The following is a 22,565-nucleotide window of genomic DNA, read 5'->3' on the forward strand; positions in this document are numbered from 1 at the left end:
CCAATTTGGCTGGCTTTTTTTAAAAAATAGACTAAATATCTTGTCAAAAGAACTGCTCTTATATATGATCTGGGCAGCACAAGCAGTAATTGTGACTCAATGGGAAACAGCCCAAAATCTTACACCAGACCCATGGTTCTGCTCACTCTGGAAGAGCTATAATGAAGAAAGCCATGCATAATTTGAGAACGTCCACACTCGTATTTATGTGATCTGGAATTCCTTTATGACATATAAAGCGAAACCATCATTTTCAAGACAACCATCGCACAAGCCTGGCAAATCCGGAACAATACTCTTGCAATCTGATACAGTCGAAAGTTTTTACTTGGACTTCATGATTTTAACCCATGTGCAACCGGACTCATTTTCTGTGCCTATTTTTATTGTTTTTCATCCTTTAACGTTCGTCTGTTGCTGCAATTGTTCTCCCTGTTTCATATACATAACACCACGAAATAATGGAAAATTCTACCCCACCAAAGAGATTAGACAAATTCAGGGACAAGGGGGCTATTGATGGCTCTTAGCCACACCAGACGTGCAATGCCAGCACGGGAGGAGGCTGTGGTGCTTCTGGGTACCAGTTGCTAGAAGCCACAGGACAGGAGGGGGTTTTGGGGCTCAGATCCTGCTTTTGGGTTCCCCACAGGCATCTGGTTGGTCACTGTGAGAACAGGATGCTGGGCTCCCTTTGGCCTGACCCAGCAAGCTTTTCTGTGGTTCTTATGAATGTTATGCTCACTTTCTGTTTCTTGGAACTCCGGGATCTGTTACCTTTAAGCCAGGAATGTGAATGGACGAGCATTAAAACTGCCGCCTGCATCTATCTTTGCACTATAAATTACACAATGGATTGTAGCATGCACACTACCTTTTCCTTGCAAATAAACCAATCACTCGTCCATTAGCTCTTGGTGTGCAAGTTTTTTTTATTAGGCATCAGGGTTGCAGCAACAGGCACACATTCAAGCAATGTGTGTTAACTCTGCGCCAAAGATCCCATTTCTCACAGAAGGGCATGCTGAGCCTCTCATGCAGACTGCACACGTGTGAAGGTTCAGACATACGCACTTAACCTCCTCTAGAGTCGTTCTTGAGGACAGGCAGAGCGCTGATCTGTAGACATGATGGAGGTGTTAGGGGAAGCCCTAGGCCAGACTCTCCCCAACCTGACGCCCCCAAACGTTTGGCCCACAAAGTCCACCCAGCATGGCCGCTTGACTAGAACCATAATCCAAAACATCAAGAGGGCATCATGTTGGGGAGAGCTGGCCTAGGCTGAGGTTGGCGCTTCTTCATCTAAGGTCCCTGATGGGGTAGCAGGAGCATATGGTTGGTCCTGACCCCAGGGCAACGTGAAAGGCGTTTTCTGGGAAGCCTGGGAGTCAGGTCTTGTGGTAGGAACTTCGAGCCTCTGGAGGGGACAAGGGCTGTCCTGTGCTCTTCTGCACTCTCACCGATGCTGTTGGAGGAACTGGGAACTCAACCCCCACAATCTGAGGCTTCCCTGTCTGGTCTTAAAAAGCAGCTGCTTCTCCGCTTTGAAAAACGTCAGAGAGGACCTGTGATGCCCCTGCTTGAGAAATTTCAAGGACTGCATCTTGCAAGCTTCCCCACTGAGGCGAACCATACAGCTGTGAGCCCTGCTGGCCGGAGGGACACCCCCTCTGCAACCCCAAGCTTTGCAAAGGAGACGCTGAGGATGAGAAGTGGAGGAGAGAAAAAGCCAAAACGCAGGCGGGGGCGTGGAAAAGACACAGAGAAACCAACAGATTGCCTAACTGCAGAAAGAGAGCATACTGAGGGAGAATCTCGTTGCCAGCCTTTTTTTTAAAAAAAAAAGACTGAAAAAAGGGGCGGTTAAAGTTTGTTATGGAGGGATCCGTCAAAGGAGAGCTTTTCCTGAGCAGCTGCTACTACTAGGGGAACAGACAGAAGAGAAGCAAGCAAGGAGTCCCTCACACGGGAACTGCTGGTAGCCGAGGGTGGAGAGGTGCAATTCTGCCACCAGAGAACCTGGGATGATCCGACAGCCAGCCTCACTCAGGGCACTAGTGGGCTGCACAGAGATCACATGGAAGTCCAGTTTTGCTTGAACAGGGGCAGTGAGCTTTGTGGGGCCCCGGAATGGAAGTCCTGTCCCATCCCTCCCCCCCCCCCCCGGTTACATGACTGCTCAAATGAGTGATGCTCTCGAGATCCAGGCAAGCGTTTTACAGCACAGGCGATGCAGCTGCGCTGAGCAGATTCCTACAGAGTTTAAAGAGAGAACCAGACTCTTGACACAGTTGCACTCGCCCAAAGGGAGGAGGGGGACCACAAACCCATCACTTTAAAAAAAAAATACCCTAAACCCAAACACTGTGAAATGAAGACGTCCCCAACAGGTCACAGACTCCGATTCAAAGGTCCTCAGGAGGCTTCGGGCATGAAAAGCCACAGCCGCCACCACCTCCCCAAGTTCCCCTGGAAAGGTGCACGCCTCTGAGCGGCTCTGGAATTGGAAGGTGGCAGCCACAGAGCACCTGCCGGGATGCTCAGTCCAGGAAGGAGAGCCGCCCACCTCCTCCCAGACGCCAGCCAGAATGATGAAACGGGCGCAGAGACTCCCGAGTTTGCTTGCTTATTTTTGGCACCGACAGCAAAGAGCTCAGGTCCATCTTCATTGTCCAAGAGGAGGGTGCCTTGCTTTACATGAATTCATCTGAGTCGTTGCCGTCCTGCGGGAGGAGAGGACAGAAAAGGATGTTTTAAGGGCAGGCAGGCTTTGCAGGGCTTTGGGCAACTCTCAGGCTGCATCCCAGACTTAATTCTCCCTCACTGGGTCCGCATCTACCTGATCATCACTGAAAGATGAGTGCCATCGAAAGCCCCCCCCCCCATGAACTTGTCTAATCCTCTTTTGGAGTCATCCAAATTGGTGGCCATCACTGCCTCCTGTGGGAGGGAGTTCCACAGCTAAGCAATGTGAAGCAGCTGGGCACAGGGAGTTCACAGGATTAAGTCCTTACTGCCTGCTCATTCTAGTCACATCACTCCAACCCTTACAGGCAAATGAGTCTGGAGTTCACTTTCTGGCTGGGAAGCCTCTTCTGCCTCCTGGGCACAGCCAGGGGCCGCTTGTCTCCCACCCAGAGGCTAAATTCTTGCTGGGCCCATCTAGCTTTTTGAGTCTAGAGACAAAAGCAACGGCACAGTGGATAAATGCAAGACTCCTTTCAACGTTTTTTCAAAAGGGAGGCATGGGGAAGCCACAAGGCAGTCCAATTAATTTTTTCTTTATGCTCCACTCTCGAGCTAAGATTGGCTTAAAGTTATAATAATAATTACACTAATAATTTTTTTTTTATTACCCTGCCCAACTGGTAGCTCCAGCCACTCTGGGTGGCATCCAATAAATATAAAAATCTAATAAAACATCAAACATTAAAAACTTCCCTAAACAGGGCTACCATCAAATGTCTTCTAAAAGTTGTACAGTACAAGTTATTTATCTCCTTGACATCTGATGGGAGGGCATTCTGTAAGGTGGGTGCTTCTACCGAAAAGGCCCACTTATGAACAGGGAGAAAGGGCCCCAACGGAGAGAAACAAAAGGCAAAGGTAAAGGACCCCTGGACAGTTAAGTCCAGTCAAAGGCGACTATGGGATGCAGCACTCATCTCGCTTTCAGGCCAAGGGAGCTGGCGTTTGACCACAGACAGCTTTTCCAGGTGATGTGGCCAGCAGGACTAAACTGCTTCTGGCGCAACAGAACACCGTGACGGAGACCAGAGTGCATGGAAACGCCGTTTACCTTCCCGCCGCAGCGGTACCTATTTATCTACTCGAACTGGCATGCTTTTGAACTGCTAAGTTGGCAGGAGCTGGGACAGAGCAACGGGAGCTCACCCCGTCGTGGGGATTTGAACCGCCGACCTTCCGATCAGCAAGCCCAAGAGGCTCAGTGGTTTAGACCGCAGCGCCACCCACGTCCCACCAGGGAAAAAGAGGAGTGGTGGGAGTGCCCCTCTTTTCACAGGGCTCTTGCTGCCCAGCTTGACCAAGAGGTACTGGAGAGGCACTGGCAGCGCCCTTGCATAATAAGGGTGCGGACTTTCCCCAGCTGAGGAAGCCTGCAAGGGGAAAGCATGAACTGTAGAATCATCAAGCTGGAAGGGCACTCAAAGGCCATCCAGCCCAACCCAGCTTGCTCTCTCTACCCAGGGATTTTGCTCAGCAAAGGCGAACGTCAGCGGTGGAACTGAAAGGAGCTGGCCACCCCGCCCATCCAGCCTGCTGCTCACTAGGGCAACAGGCTCCTCGCGAGAAGCACCCTGGACATACCTGGTTGGAGGACATGTTTTCCGCCTTCATTAAGGAAGAGTAACTCCTGCAAAAAAAAGGCAACAGTGCATTCAGACATTGCTCAGCTAGAGAAAACCTGGCTGGCAAAAGAGTACGGAGATCCCTTTGGCCCTCTAATGCAGGGGTGGGGAACAGAATCTGGTTGGCAGGACTGTGACTAGCCAGGACGGCTCTGCTCCGCTTCCAAAGGGCTCGGAGGCAGCGATGCTTCTGAGTGCCAGTCGCTGGCAGCCACAGGGGCAGAAAAGGATCTTGGGCTTGGGTCCTGCTTGCAGGCTTCCCTTGGGGGAATCTGGCCAGCCGCTGGGAGAACAGGATGCTGGGCCAGATGAGCCACTGGCCTGATCCACCAGGCTCTCCTTCTGTGCTTATGAGCCACCTGCCTATCACCTGAAATCAGGTAAGCCAATTTCAAAAGGAAAGGAGCAGAGGGGCACTCACAAGTCTTACGTAGCCCACAAACAAGGATCCCATATGAAAGCAGGTGACCCCCGAGGGGCTTACTTTAAGCATCAGCCAACAGACTGGCGCTTACAGCAAGGATGACTTGCCGAGGAACAACCACGTTTTCAAGGCTCCTGATTTCTCCTTTGCAGACACGTTTTTACTTGCCCTACACATGACAGCACCTATGCTGTGGGCACGGTTTGGGTGAAAACGGGGCCAAATTATTATCCCTCCAGGGCCTAATTTGGCCCACAGGCTGCAGCATTCCCACTGTTGCTCTAATAGTTCCTTCAAGAGCTTGCAAGATCAGAAAAGCTGGAATCCAAAAGAATTCCATTTCCCACAACTGACGGTCAGCCTCCCACCTGCAAAGGTGAAGGGACCCCCCGGATCGGCACCCCATGAGGCTCAAAGGGCTGCTGCAACCAACCTTTTTTAAAAAAAACCACAGAAGTCGCACATAGAGACCCACACACCCTCGGTCATCTCTGGACCTTGGCCAAAGTCAAACCCAGGCAGCCCAAACACCACTGTTTCCTGACACAGCCAAGGAAGAGGAGCCCAGGAGGCAGGGAACTGCAACCAAAGCCTAGCAGGCAGGAGGCAGGGTGCATGGGCCAATCCCGGCCTGCTTGAAAGCACCCTAGTGGGGCACTCGCATGCTTATGCCATTGGCCAGCACCAACGAGGAAGGGCTGGCAAGAGAAACACTGGCCAAGGAACCAACCATTGTCATGGGGGTGGGGTTGTGCCTCTCCCGCCCCCCACAACCCCCTGCCAGAAAGCTGCTTGCCTATGTCTGCAGCAAGGCCAAGAGGCATCGCTCCCGCTGCTCGGAGAGCCTCTCAGCGCAACACATTGCTGGCCCGCAGAGCCAATGGAGGCAGGTCCTAAATCGTGGCATAATATCACGGTTATTTAACAGTTATGTTTGAATTCACCTAGAAAGGGAAGACAAATCTGAGCCTAGCCCTGTTGCTCAGGAAAGCAGGCCGGCTGCCTTTGTTTTCTGCTTTTTTCCCTACACCCACCCACACACCCCATTCAACTGGGACGGGCCCAACTCGACTTCCCAAAAGGGGCTCATTGACTTGCTCACCTGAGCTCTTCCATCTCTTTCTTCTTCTTCACCTCCTCCTTCTCTTTCCGCTTCATCTCCTGGATCTGGGCTTTCTTCTCGTTCCTCTCCTCCCGGTCGCGGGATTCCTTCTCAGCAGCCAGGTCCGGGAAGCGCTCCACTTTGGTCTTCTCCAGCCGGTTCAGGATCTCATTCACCCTCTTCTCCACCGTGACAATCTTCACCTGGGGGACAGAAAAGAACGGCGATCGGCATTTGGGAGACCTGCACCCACCTTCCCTGGACAGCACAAACGGCAACTGAATCACAGTCAAGCAGGAAGACACAGCATCCCCGAGAAACCTCACCTTTCCCACCCCCATGAAGTAAACACAGGAGGGAAAGCACAGGGCCCTGCTCTCCTTCACATCTCTAAGGAGGGAATGAGGCCAGATGCTGCTGCGGCTCCTGCCAGGACCAAGCAGAAGGTTGCCATTGTCACACTTCCACTTCTAATTATTAAGAACTGAGGTTGTTTTGAACAGCTGTCAGACACGACTCTGCCCTTCCATCATGTCACTAGTTCAAAACATTAAGTCAGCAACTTCCTGCCTTCATTTGCTTAAAAATACATTTTTTAAAAAAATTAATCCCATGCTACAGGGCCTCCAGTATCTGATTCAATCCTTCTGATGTCATTGGAAAGGCTTCTTTCTTCCAGGCTCAAGAGATTACACCACTCGCCCAGAGTAACACAGGAAGTCTGCGCAACGGCCAAAGCACACCCCCAGGAGGCCAGGCTGCCTGGTTCACTGCATCCATCCCCTCTTGGAGGCCATCACCACTTCCCACCTCCCCTTGCTATCCCTCAATCCTGGCCACATCGCCAGGGCTTCAAGCCCGAGCGACCCTGTGGGGAAGTCTCACGCACAGGAGAGGAGAGGGATGAAACGCATCAACAAGTCACAGGCCCATGTTAAGTGTTGAAATCAAAAAATGCACCTCTGAAATGTTCCGCTGCTTGGAGTAGCTCAGGAACTTGAAGGAGAAGGAGAAAATGGGGTTTCTCATCCCCAATTATAGGCCACTGGCTGTGTTTTACAGGTCTGCCTCTGGCTGGTGGCTTTCCTTTGAATTCCAGGCTTAACTTTCCACACACAAAAAGTGGGGAGGGAGGTGATGTGCTTTTAGGCCCCAGGTTTGCAAGGGCAATGCTGAACATGGGAGAAGCATGAACTTTGCAAGGCGCCTTGTAAACAAGTGGAGGCATTGGCCCATTTGGCCCAGCCTGGGAGCTCTGGCCAGAGTCTCTTCCCAACAGGCTTTGAAAGAGGAGTAGACAAATTCCTGGAGGAGAGGCCTATCAATGGCTGCTAGCCATGATGGCTATGCTTTGTCTCCAAGTTCAAGGCTGCTGGAAATCTCAGCAGAGAAGAGTTGCTCTTGGGCTTGAATCCTGCTTGCAGGTTTCCCAAGGGGGCATCTGGTTGGCCACTGTGAGAACAGGATGCTGGACTCAATGGGACACCAGGCGCTTCTTATGTTCCCAAACTCATTTTCTAAGGTTTTTTTTTTTTAATTTGGGGGGTGGTGGTGGACCAAAAGTGTATTGAGGCATCTTAAGGCCCAACACACAAGCACATTCCGAGGTGATGACAAGAAAGCACCCAGCTCAATCCCTGTGGTCATCTCCAAGAGCCCTGCACAGCCCCTCTGAAAATGAAGCAGTGGAGACTCAGCCCTTCCCAGCTAAAGGTGATGCAGGTGGGGCTTCATCAGTCTGTCCTGCAAACATGGATCTTGACCCCGCCTACACGCGTCTCTGCCTCAGCTGGACCATACTTCCATTACCCAAAGAGCTTTGGCACACTTTCCTAACAGAAAGGCTGCAACCAAAACAAATCACATAAATGAAAGAGAGTGGAAAGAGAAGTTGCTGAATTGGAACTCATTACCAAGCTTAAAACCATGGAGCCACCTGGGATGAATAAAGACATCAGATTCTTATCTCATTATGCATGATCAAGCTTTCTTTAGCACCTCAGCCCTTGCTCCCCACCCCAGGACTAATTGCAGCCATCAGCAGTCGTTAACAGCCATCTACAGGTTTACCACTCCCATCCGCCCATCACCCATTCCCACCCACCCCCACCACCCTCTGTATATATATAAGGGTCTGACACTTCTGTTTCAAGTGTATCTGAAGAAGTGTGCATGCACACGAAAGCTCATGCCAAAATAAAAACTTAGTTGGTCTTTAAGGTGCTACTGAAGGAATTTTTTTATTTCACATAAATGAAGTGAGCCTGCAGCACTTTGAACTGATCTGAACGTAGGAACTAGCAGAAGGGGCCACCAGGTCAGAATATTAGAATGCTAAGCAAGTTAAGAACCTAATATGAGCGTGCTGGATCAGGGCAAGGGCCCATCTTGGTCCAGCATCCTGTTCTCACAGTGGCCCAACCATTAGGGGAAACCTACAAGCAAGAGCCCTCTCCCCCCCCCCAAGAAACTGGCCTTTGGAAGCACTGCGGCCTCAAACTGTGGAGGCAGAGCCTCGCCATCCTGGCTAGTAGCCATCATTTGCCCTCTCCCCCTCCAGGAATTTGTCTCATCCTCTTTTAAAGCCATCTAAGTTGGTGGCTTTAAAGTAAGTGCGGATAGAGGCAGGCGTGCACACACACACAAAGGAGAGTAGCGTACAGCCACTGTCCGCTTCAAGCCTTACTTAACCTTTGTGGCTTCTCACATGAAATCATAAATGGTTGCTGCATAACGCACAGCTTGGCAGCGCGAACGCAGTTCCCCCCTGCAAACCACCCCCACCAGCAATCCATGCACCGCACAAACAGTGACCTCAGTGGGAGGGAAGCCAAAGGGTGCTGTGATGCCTGAAGAATGGCAGCAGGAACTCCCACCCACTCCTTCCTCACTTTACCCATCCATGCGGCAAAGCTCCCTCTATTTCCTTGGAGCCAGGAGGTGGGTGTCTGAGAAGATGGGAGCAGGGGCAAGACACTTACATCCTTCTGGCGATGAAACCCGATCTGCCCCACGTCCATTTCTGCCGTCTTCTTTAAGTTGGCCCATGAAGTGTACACAATGTTGACATTATTCATTTTGCAGCCTAGAAGAACAAAGAGGGGCCGTTCTGTTCACCAAGCTGATTCTTCTCTCCCGCACACCCACTTTCAACCATATTTCCTAACAACTCTTCGTAAGACTCGGTAAGCCAGCATGGTGTATAGTGGTTAGTGTTGGACTGGGTCCTGGGAGAGATCAGGGTTCAAATTCCCACTTGGCCATGAGGCTCGCTGGGTGACCTTGGGGGCCAGACACTGCCTCTCATGAGCCTAACCTACCTTAGAGGGGTGTTTTGGGGATTAAACTGAGGAAAGGGGGAGAGCCTGGTGCACCACCCTGAGCTCCTAGGAGGAAAATGGTGGGATACAAATGTAATAAATATAAACGAATCCTATATAATAAAGTCCCTGTGTCTCTGTGTCCAGATTATGTGTGTCCCTGGGTTACTGCGCATGTGTCCCAGGGACACAGGGATTGGAGGCAGAGACAACCGCCAACCGCCGCTCCGAAGCCCCGTCTCATGCTGGAGGTGCGCTGCGAGGCGGCGGGGGAGAGAAGCACTCCCCCCCCCCGTCGCCTTGCCACGCACCGCCGGCATGGGACAGCGCTTCCTCGGCGAAGGCAAGCAGGCGAACTGTCTGCCTGCTTGCCGTAGCCGAGGAAGTCGAAGCGGCAGCGGGCAATTCGGCTGTGGGACTGGCTTGGCGGCGGCGGGGAAAAGGGGAGGCATTCCTCCCCTTCTTCCTGCCACCGCCAAGCCAGTCCCGGAGCCGAAGTATGGCGTGGTGGGGGTTTTCGCCGTTTGCCTCCCCCTGGGGGGAAGGCAAACGGCAAAAAGCCCCCGCTGCGGGGTTGCTGGCTCTGTCGGGTGGGGGGGGGGGAGAAGCAGAAGATCCGATCGGTCTTCGGCTTCTCCCTCCCCCTGCCCAACAGAGCCGGCATTTGGCTCTGTCAGGTGGGGGGAAGGGAGAAGCAGAGGATCGGATTGCTTCTCCCTCCCCCCACCCGACCCAGGGTTCGGAGAAGCGCTGCGCAAGCACTTCTCTGAACCCCGGGATGTTCTAGCGCCCGTTATTGAACGGGCTGAAATACACTAGTAAAGAATAAGAGTCCTTTAGGTTGGCAACAATGCAATGTCAGCAGCTGTTCCCCAAGAGACTGGTCACCTCTCCAGAAATGTTCCGTCAGAGAGTTGGTTGTTGACTGGGCTGGCAAAGGAGGGGAGGGAGGATGTCTTAAGCAGCTCCTGTGATGCCTGCCCCTTGCACGACAACAGGTGGGAGAAGCCACACCACCAGAGCAGTGTCAACTGGCTCCAGCTGCCCCCAAAGGCCTCATTCTCCACCCAGGATTCCTCTCTGAATCCTTGCTGGTTTCTCCAGGCCAGGGCATGCTGCAGAACAGCAACGCCTTACCTTGAATGCTGTTGGCTTTCACCAGGTGGGCGCAATCTATCAAAACCTCCCTTGGGATGTCATCCATCGTCTGCCCCTGAAAGGAAGCAAGGTCGGGAGTGAGCAGCTCATGCGGAGGAGGAGAAGACAAAAGGCATGCTGGGAAGGAAGCGGACTCTGCAGGCAGAGTGAGGGCTCCCTGCGACCGAACTGCAAGCACGGGGCCATTGCAATTAGTCTGTTCCCGCAAAGCTAACCACCAAATTAGTCAGAGTAGACCCATCAAAACCCAGAGATTCCAACGGGTCTGCTCTCATCTCAGGAGAACTTAGTCGGAAGCAACCTGAATAGTTTTGCAGCACTTTAAATGCTAAGAGAATTACGGAATAAAACTTTGCAGAGTAGATGCATCCGACATAGTCCACAAAAATCAGTGAATTTGGCTTTCAGAGACTACAAGATGTTGAAGAAAGCCAGTCACAGGGGCTCTTCCTTTTATGCAGAATATTTTATAGGCTTTATAATAAAATGGCCTTGATCAACTCCGACAAAACCTGCAGAGTGTTGCAAGCATATATCAGAGGACCTCTTTCAAACATGATAGTTTTCAGCAGCTGGTGCATTAGCTTGGGGGAGGCTGACAGGCCCTGAGAGGAGGGGGCGATGGCTGCAGCCCCCAAAGTGGACAAGTGGCCCTCCCTCCCCACCCCTTGGCTGAGTAAGAACCACCACAGAGGGCAAGAAGCAGAGCAAGGCTGTTTACCTTGTGCAGCCGGAGGTACACATGGGCAGAGGAGAGCTTGTCCACATGGAACCTACACACAATACAGCAGAGATTTGAGTGAGATGATTCAACCCAAAAGAAATGTTGCCCTACGTACCACTCCAAGAGGCTGGTGGCCACCTGGCTATCAGCATCTTGAAGCATGCATACTTGATAGCGGGGGAAGGAATTTTTACGGCTTATCACGCTCACATCTCTGCAAAAGTATGTAATGGCCTGAAGAGGAAATTGAAAGGCTGGAGGAAACAGCTGCTCAAACAGCGCCAATTCCCTCTGAGCCAAGTGCTCCCTCTAGTGATCCAAAGGCCAACAATGCGAGATGAATGAGACTAGGCCTGCGCATAGTAAAACCATAGAACTTGCTCACACATCATGGAGGAAGAGCGGGTTCACAGTCTGAGCAGCAATGCTTCTGAATAACAACAGCTGGAAACCACGGGAGGGGAGAGGGCTCTTGTGCTGGAATCCTGCTGGTGGGTTTCTCATTGGGGCATCTGATCGGCCACTGTGAGAACAGGATGCTGGACTGGATGGGCTACTGGCCTGATCCAGCAAGCCCTGCTTAGGTTCTTATGTGGAGCTTTAGAACCAGGTGAGGAACGTGAAGATGTTGTCCGACTCCCAACTCCTACCAGCCCTGGCCATGATGGCCAACAGGAACATGGGAAGCTGCCTTATACAGAGTCAGGTCATTGGTCTACTCAGCTCCGTACTGTCTGCACTGACTGGCAGAAGCTCTCCGGGGTTTCAGGAAGGGGACCTTCCTAGCCCTATCTTGGAGATGCCGCTAGGGATTGAAACAGGGACCTTCTCCAGCATTGTCCGAAGGGTGCAGTGTTACCTTGCTTTACAAAAACCTCTATAGCCATTTCCCCCACCAAGGAATAGAGCCAGTCTATGAATCATCCCATTCTGAAGCTTGCATTTCCACTAGCTTCCAATGGCTAAGAAATATCAACAAACCTGGGTAATCTGCCTTATTGCTCAGCAAGACATGGGCCCTAAAAACGTTCCAAACACATCAGACACCTTCAACCAGTCACCCTGAAGGATGAAGCTGACCAGTCCATCCTTCTGACTGGTCCACAAGCCCCTCTCCACTGTGGCTCAAAGAGGCAGCATCTACAAGAGGGAACATGCAGCAGCTCCTAGTTTCTGTTTCATAATCTGCCCTCACCTGCTGTCTGTTCAACTACAGTGGTACCTCGTGTTACAGACGGGATCCATTCCAGAGGCCCATCCGTAACGTGTAAAGCCCGCAACTCATAGTGCTGTGTCTGCGCAGGCGTGCGGTGCAATTTGGCACTTTTGCACATGCACGAAGCGCAGTTTAGCGCTTCTGCGCTCATGCGAGCGGCGAAACCTGGAACTAACCCATTCCGGTACTTCTGGGTTGCCGCGGGACGCAAGACGAAAACACGCAACTTGAAGCGGACGTAACGTGAGGTATGACTGTACTGTCATTGATTACATTATTCACTGTAGTCATTGCTTTAACGGCTCATTTCATTCTTCATATTTGAAATAAACCAAAATAAAAAGCACAGCAACCTTTTGGGGGTTAATGGTGGGGGGGGAGAGAGAATGAATTATGTTGCATTTGCTTTGCTTAATATACAAAATGGCTTGTGTAAAATCTGTTGGTGGATCTACTGAAGTGCAAAAAGATTATCATGTTAAATCCTTTGGATCCTCGCTGCCTTTGGGTGTAACCTAGGCACCACTTTCTGTGCCAAGGCAGAAGTGCATTTGTTTGCCAGGAACCTGATCATTCAACACCCACTCCTTTGTTTACAACATTTCTGTGCTGCCATTATCTAAACAGATCCCAGGGGACTGTAGAGTTATCTATTCGTTAAAGTCTAACAGAATAAAACAGCAACATTAGCAAATGTAATAAGAGACAGCAGATAAAAATTACAAAGCTACCAAGTGATTACAGAAATAAAAATGCCAAAAAGATAGCAAAGTAGACATGGAAAGGCCTGGAGCCAGCTGGACTCAGATTAAAGAGAAAATATAAGGAAGGATACTCCAGTAGTACAAAACATTTGGCAGGACAACAAACATCACAACTGGATGTTGGGAAATTATCACTGGAAGCTTTTTGGGATGCGGGGGGGGGGGGGCAGAACAAGACAATCTTGAATTATTGAAAGCTGCTGCATACACCTGTATTGTGGGAAGCTATCAAATCAAGGTTCTGGCCCCTGATATACTGGGGGAGGGGCATGATAAGCAGGGGGGGGGCGTTTCTTTGCATTTAGAGTAAAATGTAAAAATAGGATCCCACCTCCAGTCTTATACAATGCAGTGCAGTGCTGGAAGCGCTCTAAAATGTTATTTTGCTGTCAGCTTTACTAAGGAGCGTGATTCATTTCACAGACTAAATGACCATCACAAGTACAAAAGAAGATCACCTGCTGGATAAGGCCAAGGACCTATCCAGTCCAGCCTCCTGTTCTCACAGTGGTTGACCAGATGCCCCAACGGTAAACCCGCAAGCAGGATCCGAACACAAGAGCACCATCACTCATAGAATCATAGAATCATAGAGTTGGAAGAGACCACAAGGGCCATCCAGTCCAACCCCCTGCCAAGCAGGAAACACCATCAAAGCATTCTTGACATATGCCTGTCAAGCCTCTGCTTAAAGACCTCCAAAGAAGGAGACTCCGCCACACTTCTTGGCAGCAAATTCCACTGTCGAACAGCTCTTACTGTCAGGAAGTTCTTCCTAAGGTTTAGGTGGAATCTTCTTTCTTGTAGTTTGAATCCATTGCTCCGTGTCCGCTTCTCTGGAGCAGCAGAAAACAACCTTTCTCCCTCCTCTATATGACATCCTTTAATACAGTGTTCCTCAACCTTGGGCCTCCAGCTGTTTTGGAACTACAACTCCCATCATCCCCGGCCACTGGTCCTGCTAGCTAAGGATGATGGGAGTTGTAGTCCCAAAAAAGCTGGAGGCCCAAGGTTGAGGAACACTGCTTTAATATATTTGAACATGGCTATCATATCACCCCTTAACCTTCTCTTCTCCAGGCTAAACATACCCAGCTCCCTAAGCCGTTCCTCATAAAGCATCGTTTCCAGGCCTTTGACCATTTTGGTTGCCCTCTTCTGGACATGTTCCAGCTTGTCAGTATCCTCCTTGAACTGTGGTGCCCAGAACTGGACACAGTACTCCAGGTGAGGTCTGACCAGAGCAGAATACAGTGGTACTATTACTTCCCTAGATCTATTACTCTCCCCTCCTGTGGATTCCAGCAACTGTTTTCTGAAGCATTGCTGCCTCTGATTGTGGCGGCAGAGCAGAGCCCTCCTGGCTAATAGTCACGGATAGCCTTATGCTCCATGAATGAAGAAGACATCTGAAGGCAGCCCTGTTTAGGGAGGCTTTTATTGCTTAATAGATTATTTTATTTCATTTTTCTGTTGGAAGCCGCCAGATGGGCGGGGTATAAATAATAAATTATTATTATGTGTCTAATCCTTTTTAAGCCACCCAGGTTGGTGGCCATCCCTGCCTCATGCAGGACTCAGAGCAACGTCCATAGTCCATCTCTGTGCTGCACGAAGAAGGACTTTCTTTTTATCTTTCCTGGGAGTTCCAACATTCATTTTCTTTTTATGTCAACGAGTTCTGACGTTATGAGGAAAAAAAATTCTCTATTCAGTTTCTCCACACTATGCACAATTTTTTAAATTTCATGTCACCTCTTGCTTGCCTTTTCTCTAAACTAAGAAGTCCCAAATGCTGTGTAACCTTTCCTCACCGTGTGTGTGTGTGTGTGTGTGTGTGTGTGTGCTTTTCTGAACCGAACTCTACAATAACTGTCACTGCCAAACTACATTTGTCATTACCACCCATTGGCTCAGTTTAGAGGGGTCCTTTTGGAACTCTTCTTAATCTGTTTTTGTTTTAGCCACCCTGAACAATTCCAGCAAACTCAGCCACCTCACTGCTCACCCCTAAGTCTGGACCATTTAAGAACAAGTTAAAAAGCCAAGGTCCCAATATTGATCCTTGGGAGACTGCACTTTCTGCATCCCTCCACCTGGAAAACTGTCCATTTATTCCTACTCTCTGCTTCTTGCTACTTAACCAGTTCCTTATCCATATCTTCTCCTATTTCATGTCTGCTAATCTTACTCAGGGAGTCCTTACTACCTTATTGAAACCTTGCACCCCAGTGCATAAAGAGAGGCTCAGATCAGATCAGTACTTACCAAACATCTTCCGGCCAGCCATGTTTTATTAGGTCTTCATCTGCGAGGAAAAAACCAAGCCAAGCAGTGAGCAGAAATAATTCCCTTTAGGCAAGCTTTTAATATTTAATGCTGTATTGTGTTAATATTCAATTGGGAGCCGCCCAGAGTGGCTGGGGAGACTCAGCCAGATGGGCGGGGTATAAATAATAAATTATTATAATTATTATTATTATTCAGCCCTCCCTGAGTGTCAGGTTACAACTGGACCTTTGGGATTATCGCTTGAGTCCATTGGGTCACAAACCAAACTGTGAAATAGGAAGATCTCTCTGGAAACAACGGAATTCAGCGCTAAACTTTCAAGACAGGAACCATTATTTCAGTTTGAACCATGCTGCAAAATTTGAATGCTGAAGTTCCTAACAGGATCCGAGCAGATCTGTAGCATTGCTGAACGCTTAATGCAGCACTAGCAGTTCAAAAAGGTGATGTAGACACACACGTTTAAGTACCATGGGACAATAGAGTTCTAACCTCTTATACTTTGGCTTCATCTGGTTAGACGTGCACAAGATTGTGCTGCTAAATGTTTCTTCAGTTTAAAAACACAAACAGATTTCAAGAGAGATATTGGGAGAATAGCTCAGAAATAATTCAGAAGCAGCTGTTTTATTTCAATAAAGGTGCTCTAAACAACCACCACTGTACAGCAAATATAAGTAAGTAGGGAAAGGCCCTGTGTAATTAATATTACTAAATATATTTATGTCTCTGAAAATGACCTCATAAGATTTAAGTGACCCTTAACAAAAAGGGACGGATGGTTGCTACTTAATCTTATGAAAGACTTCTTACATTAGCACAATTTGGGACAATTGCCTGGTAGTACCGTGTTTCTCCTAAAATAAGACACGTCTTATATTTATTTTTCTTTTAAAAAAATACATTGTGGCTTATTTTCGGGGGATGTCTTATTGTTACGTATGGTACGGGGCTTTCTTGCACCGCCCGCTGAGCCTGCTGCTGGGTCCCAGGGCTTCATGCGGCACGGCTGTGGCTGCTGCCGGCTCCTGCCGGGTCCTGCAGCATTGCGCGCCGCCCGCTGCTGGGTCCTGTGGCTTCGCGCGCCGCCCGTTGAGCCCGCTGCCTGGTCCTGGGGCTTCGTGCGGCGCGGCTGAGGCTGCTGCTGCTGGCTCCTGTGGCGCCGCGCGCCGCCCGCTGCCGGGTCCCTGGGCTTCACGCGGTGCGGTGCGGCGCGGCGCGGCGCGGCGCGGCACGGCGCGGCGTGGCTGGGGCTGCTGCCGGCTCCTGCCGGGTGCTGCGGCTTCGTGCGCCGCCCGCTGAGCCCGCTGCCGGGTCCCTGGGCTTCACGCGGCGCGGCTGGGACTGCTGCCGGCTCCTGCCGAGTCCTGCGGCTTCGCGCGCCGCACCGCACTGCGTGAAGCCCAGGGACCCGGCAGCGGGCGGCGCGCGAAGCCGCAGGAGCCGGCAGCAGCCCCAGCCGCGCCGCACCACGTGAAGCCCAGGGACCCGGCAGCGGGCGGCACGCGAAGCCGCAGGACCCGGCAGGAGCCAGCAGCCTCAGCCGTGCCGCGCGAAGCCCCAGGACCCGCTGCTGGGTCCCTGGGCTTCACGCAGTGCAGCGCGGCGCGGCTGGGGCTGCTGCCGGGTCCTGCGGCTTTGCGCGCCGCCCGCTGCCGGGTCCTGGGGCCCGTTCAGCCAGAGCTCCGCGCGTCGCTGTGCTGGGGCTCCTGCTGTGCTGGGGCTCGGCGCAGCGCGCGCTGCTGCGTTTGCCGGCTCGCTCTGGGTCGTCCCGCTGGCTCCCCCAACACGTCTTATTTTGGGGGGATGTCTTACATTTTTTGGCCTTCAAAAGATCGTGCCATGGCTTATTTTAGAGGCACGTCTTATTTTAGGAGAAACACGGTAGAGAGGACATAAATTCAGAGGAGATTTCAAAGGTTATTTTAAAGGGACCAAGCACAAACAACAGAACAATTCTGGAAAACATTTTCCTTAGGATTAAAAATAATGTTGGTTTCTGAAAAGTCATGGGTGACCATCAAAGAGTAATTTTAACAGTTGCATGTGCAAAAATAATCAACCAGCTGATGTATTTCAAGGAACTGCTCATTAATTTCTTGAACTCCTACCCAAAAAAATTGCTTCCACAATTTCAATATTATAACATTGGATAGTCTGTAACAAGGTACTGTAAATAGAAACTGTTTTCCCTTTCTTTTGAAAATCAGGCAACTTTTGGGCTACAAACTAATCAGAAAAAAAGAATCTAGAAGATGACTTGCTTTTGAGAAAGTACCGGTATTTCAAAGCTGTTGCTTCTTAACAAAAACTGGATAGAGATACACACCATTTAGCTAAATACCAGTTTATACATCAGAATTGCCTGACTGGCCTCCTTGGATTCCAATTTTAAGATAAAATTCCCCACCCAATCTCAGTGGGGCTGAGATCATGGATCAAGCACTTGTTCGCAGTCCTATGTTAGGAAGTTCACTAAAAGCAAGAACATGCTCAAATGAGGAATGTTTTACACAGAAATGACATAAACATGTTTATGCCATCAGCCTTTTGCTGAAATGCAGTCTGAGGCACCCAAGAATTGACTCTATTAGTTCCATCCCCAATAGCGGGTCAAGAAGCCAGTTTCTGCACATGCTGTAGAGCAGGCATCCCCAAACTTCGGCCCTCCAGATGTTTTGGACTACAATTCCCATCTTCCCCAACCACTGGTCCTGTTAGCTAGGGATCATGGGAGTTGTAGGCCAAAACATCTGGAGGGCCGCAGTTTGGGGATGCCTGCTGTAGAGGGAACTGAGGGGCAGATGGGGCTTGTCAACCTGGGAAGGGAGCCCATCTAGGAGAAGAAAAGCTCTTGATCAGGGGTCCCCAGACTACGGCCCGCAGGCCAGATGCGGCCCAATTTGCCTCCCAATCCGGCCCGCAACGACCCCCGCCACCCGCTGCTGCCGCCTGCTCTTACAGCATGCAGCGCAGCGGCGCTCTTCCAGGTCGAAAAAAGCGCCAAAAATCGTTTGTGCGCATGCGTATGGGCATGCGTATGAGGTCATTTCCGGGTTGGGGGAGGCCCATACGCTTGCACACAAACGATTTACGGCGCTTTTTCCGACCTGGAAGCGCACCACCGCGCCAGTAAGTGTGTGTGCGCATGCGCACGGGCGCGCACTCCCCCGCCCCGCGATCGGCATGGCAGGCACCAGCCCAAAGCTGGGTAAGTCTGGGGACCCCTGCTCTTGATCCTAAACCTCTCCTGCCTCGTGGGGTATCTTCGGGAGGAGAAAAGGCTAAGGAGTAAACCCTACACAAATCCGGAGCGGAGTCCCTAAGACAGTTGGATGGCACCTTGAATGCCTCCTTCCAGCAGCTCCTGCTGGTTCCAAATGTCTTGCTCTGCTTTCCTTTGAACCACATCAGTGAGGCCAGAGGGGGGGGGAGTCTTCTCAACTGGGCAGTCCAGGACCTCCATGCACAATGCCCAGCACCCTAGGAAGGTCATTTCGGTGCTCCTATTGCAGCAGTTTGACTTCACCCCTGGAGGCACACTATTGTCTCTCAAGACAGACAAACGCCAACAATGTCTGCATGCTTAACACCGGTCCTGAAAGACCTACATTGGCTCCCAGTACGTTTCCGAGCACAATTCAAAGTGTTGGTGCTGACCTTTAAAGCCCTAAATGGCCTCGGTCCAGTATACCTGAAGGAGCGTCTCCTCCCCCATCATTTTGCCCGGACACTGAGATCCAGCTCCAAGGCCTTCTGGCAGTTCCCTCGCTACGAGAAGCCAAGTTACAGGGAACCAGGCAGAGGGCCTTCTCGGTTGTGGCACCCACCCTGTGGAATGCCCTCCCACCAGAGGTCAAAGAGAATAACAATTACCAGACCTTTAGAAGGCATCTTAAGGCAGCCCTGTTTAGGGAGGCTTTTAATGTTTGATGGATTTCTGTATTTTAATATTTTGTTGGAAGCCGCCCAGAGTGGCTGGGGGAACCCGGCCAGATGGGCGGGGTATAAATAATATATTATTATTATTATTATTATTATTATTATTATTATTATTATGCTTGTGCAACAGGATTCTCGGTTTCCCTCCCTTCCAGCACTTGCAGAGCAGATTTTGGGGACACACAGTGGCTGCAAGCCAGAGAAAATGTGGAAGCAGGCAAACTCCCATCCACTGGCTCCTCTAATGGTTGCTGCGTTAAGGGCGGACTTCTTCTTTTTTGCATGTTTTTATATTAAATTAGTGTTAATGCAGTTGCCTTTCACTTCAGCGTATCTAGAGGTACTTATGTTTCCCATGAATTTTACTCCTGGACACTGTTTTGAGAGCAGCATGTATCAAGCTACCATAAAGTGTCAGGGGTTTAATCCTAAAACGGTTTTTGTTTTCTAAAACAATGCTGGGCAAAGAAATCCCCACTGATCCGGATAAAGGCTTGTTTTCTGCCATACCAAAGAGCCAATGAGTTCTGACTGAAGATGCACAACTTATCAGAAGGTTTGTTTTAAAATAAAAATGGGGTCAAACACAAAATACATAAAATCGATTCCATCTTGACAGGCATATCCAGAGTATTGTACTTACTTTCATATTTATCTTTTCCCATGTAAATTGTGTATGCAGCGCCAGGAACAACTGAGAGGATGGAAAAGGAAAACAAAATGAGCAAGTTTTGGATCAAACCCCACACAGACATACAGTGCTCCCCCCCAACTTATTTGCATCCCACCCACAACACAATCCACTCTAGGTCCTGCTCTAGCTCAGAGGTTCAGAAGCTCTGTTCCAGGACCACAAGTTCTCCCAGAAGTTCTTTCAGGTGGTCCAGATGTGAAAATGCGAAGAGGCAACCCCTCTTCAGTCTCACACCTTTGGCAAGGACAAAGAGGGGGGGAACCCCCAATAATTCTAACAACCTACAGCACAGGACTGTTGCAAGAATGAAATGGAGGGGGGGGGGATTAACTAGGTATGCCACCCTTGATTTTTTTGCCTTTGGAAGGTTTTTTTAAAAAAGCCTTCAATGTTGTGGCCCCAAAGCTGCCAGAGGGGGCCGGAGCTGAAGCATTCAGGGAAGTGGATCAGGATTCTGATGTCCATATCAGCTCCAAAGACTTTGAATTGACAATGAGCTATGGACAGGATACTTTGTCAGCGCTTCCTCTGCCCCAAAGTATGTTTCCTAATGAAAGCAGCCAAAGGAAAAACTCCACAGCTAAGGTTGCCCGAAATCTACGAAACATTTTCCTTCAGTGTCTTTTTAAAAAAACGAATCAAGGCAGATATGATGCCATGGACCAGCTACCTTTCGAACCCTCCATGGGATGTACAGTCTTTAAAAATATTCTGGTTCTCAGGATTGAGGTTGAATCCTGACAAGACAGAAGTACTGTATTGTTTTGGGGGGACAGGGGCAGGATGGTGTAGGGGACACCCTGGTCCTGAATGGGGTAACTGTGCCCCTGAATGACCAGGTGCGCAGCCTGGGAGACATTTTGGACTCACAGCTGTCCATGGAGGCACAGGTTAATTCTGTATCCAGGGCAGCTGTCTACCAGCTCCATCTGGTCCGCAGGATGAGACCCTACCTGCCCCGCAGACTGTCTTGCCAGAGTAGTAAATGCTCTGGTTATCTCCCGCTTGGACTACTGCCATATGCTCTACGTGGGGCTACCTTTGAAGGTCACCAGGAAAACAAAACTACAGTAATCCAAAATGTGGCAGCTAGACTGGTGACTGGGAGCGGCCACCTGTTTAGGGAAGCTTTTAATGTTTTATTGTCAGCTTTTTATTGGATTTCTGTATTTTAGAATTTCTGTTTTGTTGGAAGCCGCCCAGAGTGGCTGGGGGAACCCGGCCAGATGGGCGGGGTATAAATAATAAATTATTATTATTATTATTATTATTATTATTATTATTATTATTATTATTATTGTATTTTAATATTTTAATGGAAGCCGCCCAGTGGCTGGGGGAACCCAGCCAGATGGGCGGAGTATAAATAATAAATAAATCATCATCATTCTCTCCCCCCCCAATGCTTTTTGTACCTTGAAAAATAATAAAGAAAGAAACTGTGTGTGCGTAGAACTACTATGTGCGCGACCCTTGAGCTCCCCTGAAGGAAAGGGCGAGATGCAGATGCGATGAAGCAACAGCCTCGAACTACCTCGCGGGGTTGTTGTGAGGATGAAATGGTGCGCTGGGGGGACCCCCCCTCCGTGCTCCCCCCTCCAGCTCCTCTGAGGAAAAAGGGGGGTGCCAATAAAATAATAATAATAGTGATAATTAAGTAGATACAGGGCGAATAAACCGAGGCGAGGAGCCCCCCCCCGCCCTATGGAGAGCGGAATGAACAAGGTGGGCGTGGCCGGCGCCGTCCCCTCCCCCCTCAACCCCCCCCCGCGCCGCCTACCGTTGGACGTGAAGTAGAACACCATGGCAACGGGCCGCCGGACGGGTCTCCTTCGCGTCCGCACCGGGTGGGGGGGAAGCGCGAAGGAAGCCAGAGGCGCTTCTGAGCTCCGCGAGAACAGCGGTCAGCGACTTCCGGCGGCGACGGCTTCCCGGAAGTGACGCTCCCTCACGTCCCATAGAGCTAGGAACAAATGGGAAGGGGCCCTCGGAGGCCGTTCGGCCTAGTGGGCTCGATGAGGAGAGCGCGGCGCCGGGGTGGGAGCCTCGGGTTCAAATCCCCTCTCCTCCGGCGAGGGCAGTCGCCACCTCTCGCCCCGGGAACGAGGAGCCCGTGGGGGGGGGGGGTGGAAACCCGTCAGACATTTCGGACTACGACTCCCGTCAACCCCTGACCATAGGAGTCGCCGATGGGGCTGATGGGAGTTGGAGTCCGAAAGAACTTCGGGCGGCGGGAAACGGATCCTCAATTGCGAAGCCTACCTCGCGGGGGTGTTGTGTGAGGGGCGAAGCGCTGAGGAAAGGAGGTCCTTGGATGTTCTTCATAGAATTGTAGGTTTGGAAGAGGACACCAAGGGTCATCTAGTCCGACCCCCTGAAATGCGGGGATTTTTTTTGCCCCATGTGGGGCTCAAACACACCACCCTGAGATTCAGAGGCTCATGCGCTATTTTAATTATTTTAAAAAAATATATATGCTGGCTGGCTGCACCCTTCGTTGCAATTAATGGATTGTTTTTCAAATGTTTATTTTCCATCAATTATTGATGGTAATAATTA

At 50.4% G+C, this 22,565-nt stretch overlaps 1 protein-coding gene across 1 annotated transcript; it reads right to left on the minus strand.

Moving 5' to 3' along the window:
* Positions 1 to 376: 376 nt before the first annotated feature.
* On the minus strand, positions 377 to 21,926 carry CCDC25 (coiled-coil domain containing 25). The gene is made up of 9 exons (XM_060273209.1): positions 21,787 to 21,926; positions 19,956 to 20,006; positions 15,347 to 15,386; positions 11,096 to 11,147; positions 10,354 to 10,429; positions 8,878 to 8,981; positions 5,897 to 6,099; positions 4,330 to 4,375; positions 377 to 2,723 (listed from the first exon to the last, which is right to left on the minus strand). The coding sequence occupies exons 1-9, from the start codon at positions 21,809 to 21,811 to the stop codon at positions 2,694 to 2,696; spliced, it is 627 nt and encodes a 208-aa protein (XP_060129192.1). The 5' UTR covers positions 21,812 to 21,926; the 3' UTR covers positions 377 to 2,693.
* Between the last annotated feature and the right edge of the window lie 639 nt (positions 21,927 to 22,565).

The sequence above is a fragment of the Zootoca vivipara genome, chromosome 3, assembly GCF_963506605.1.
Source record: "Zootoca vivipara chromosome 3, rZooViv1.1, whole genome shotgun sequence".
Taxonomy (NCBI): Eukaryota; Metazoa; Chordata; class Lepidosauria; order Squamata; family Lacertidae; genus Zootoca; species Zootoca vivipara.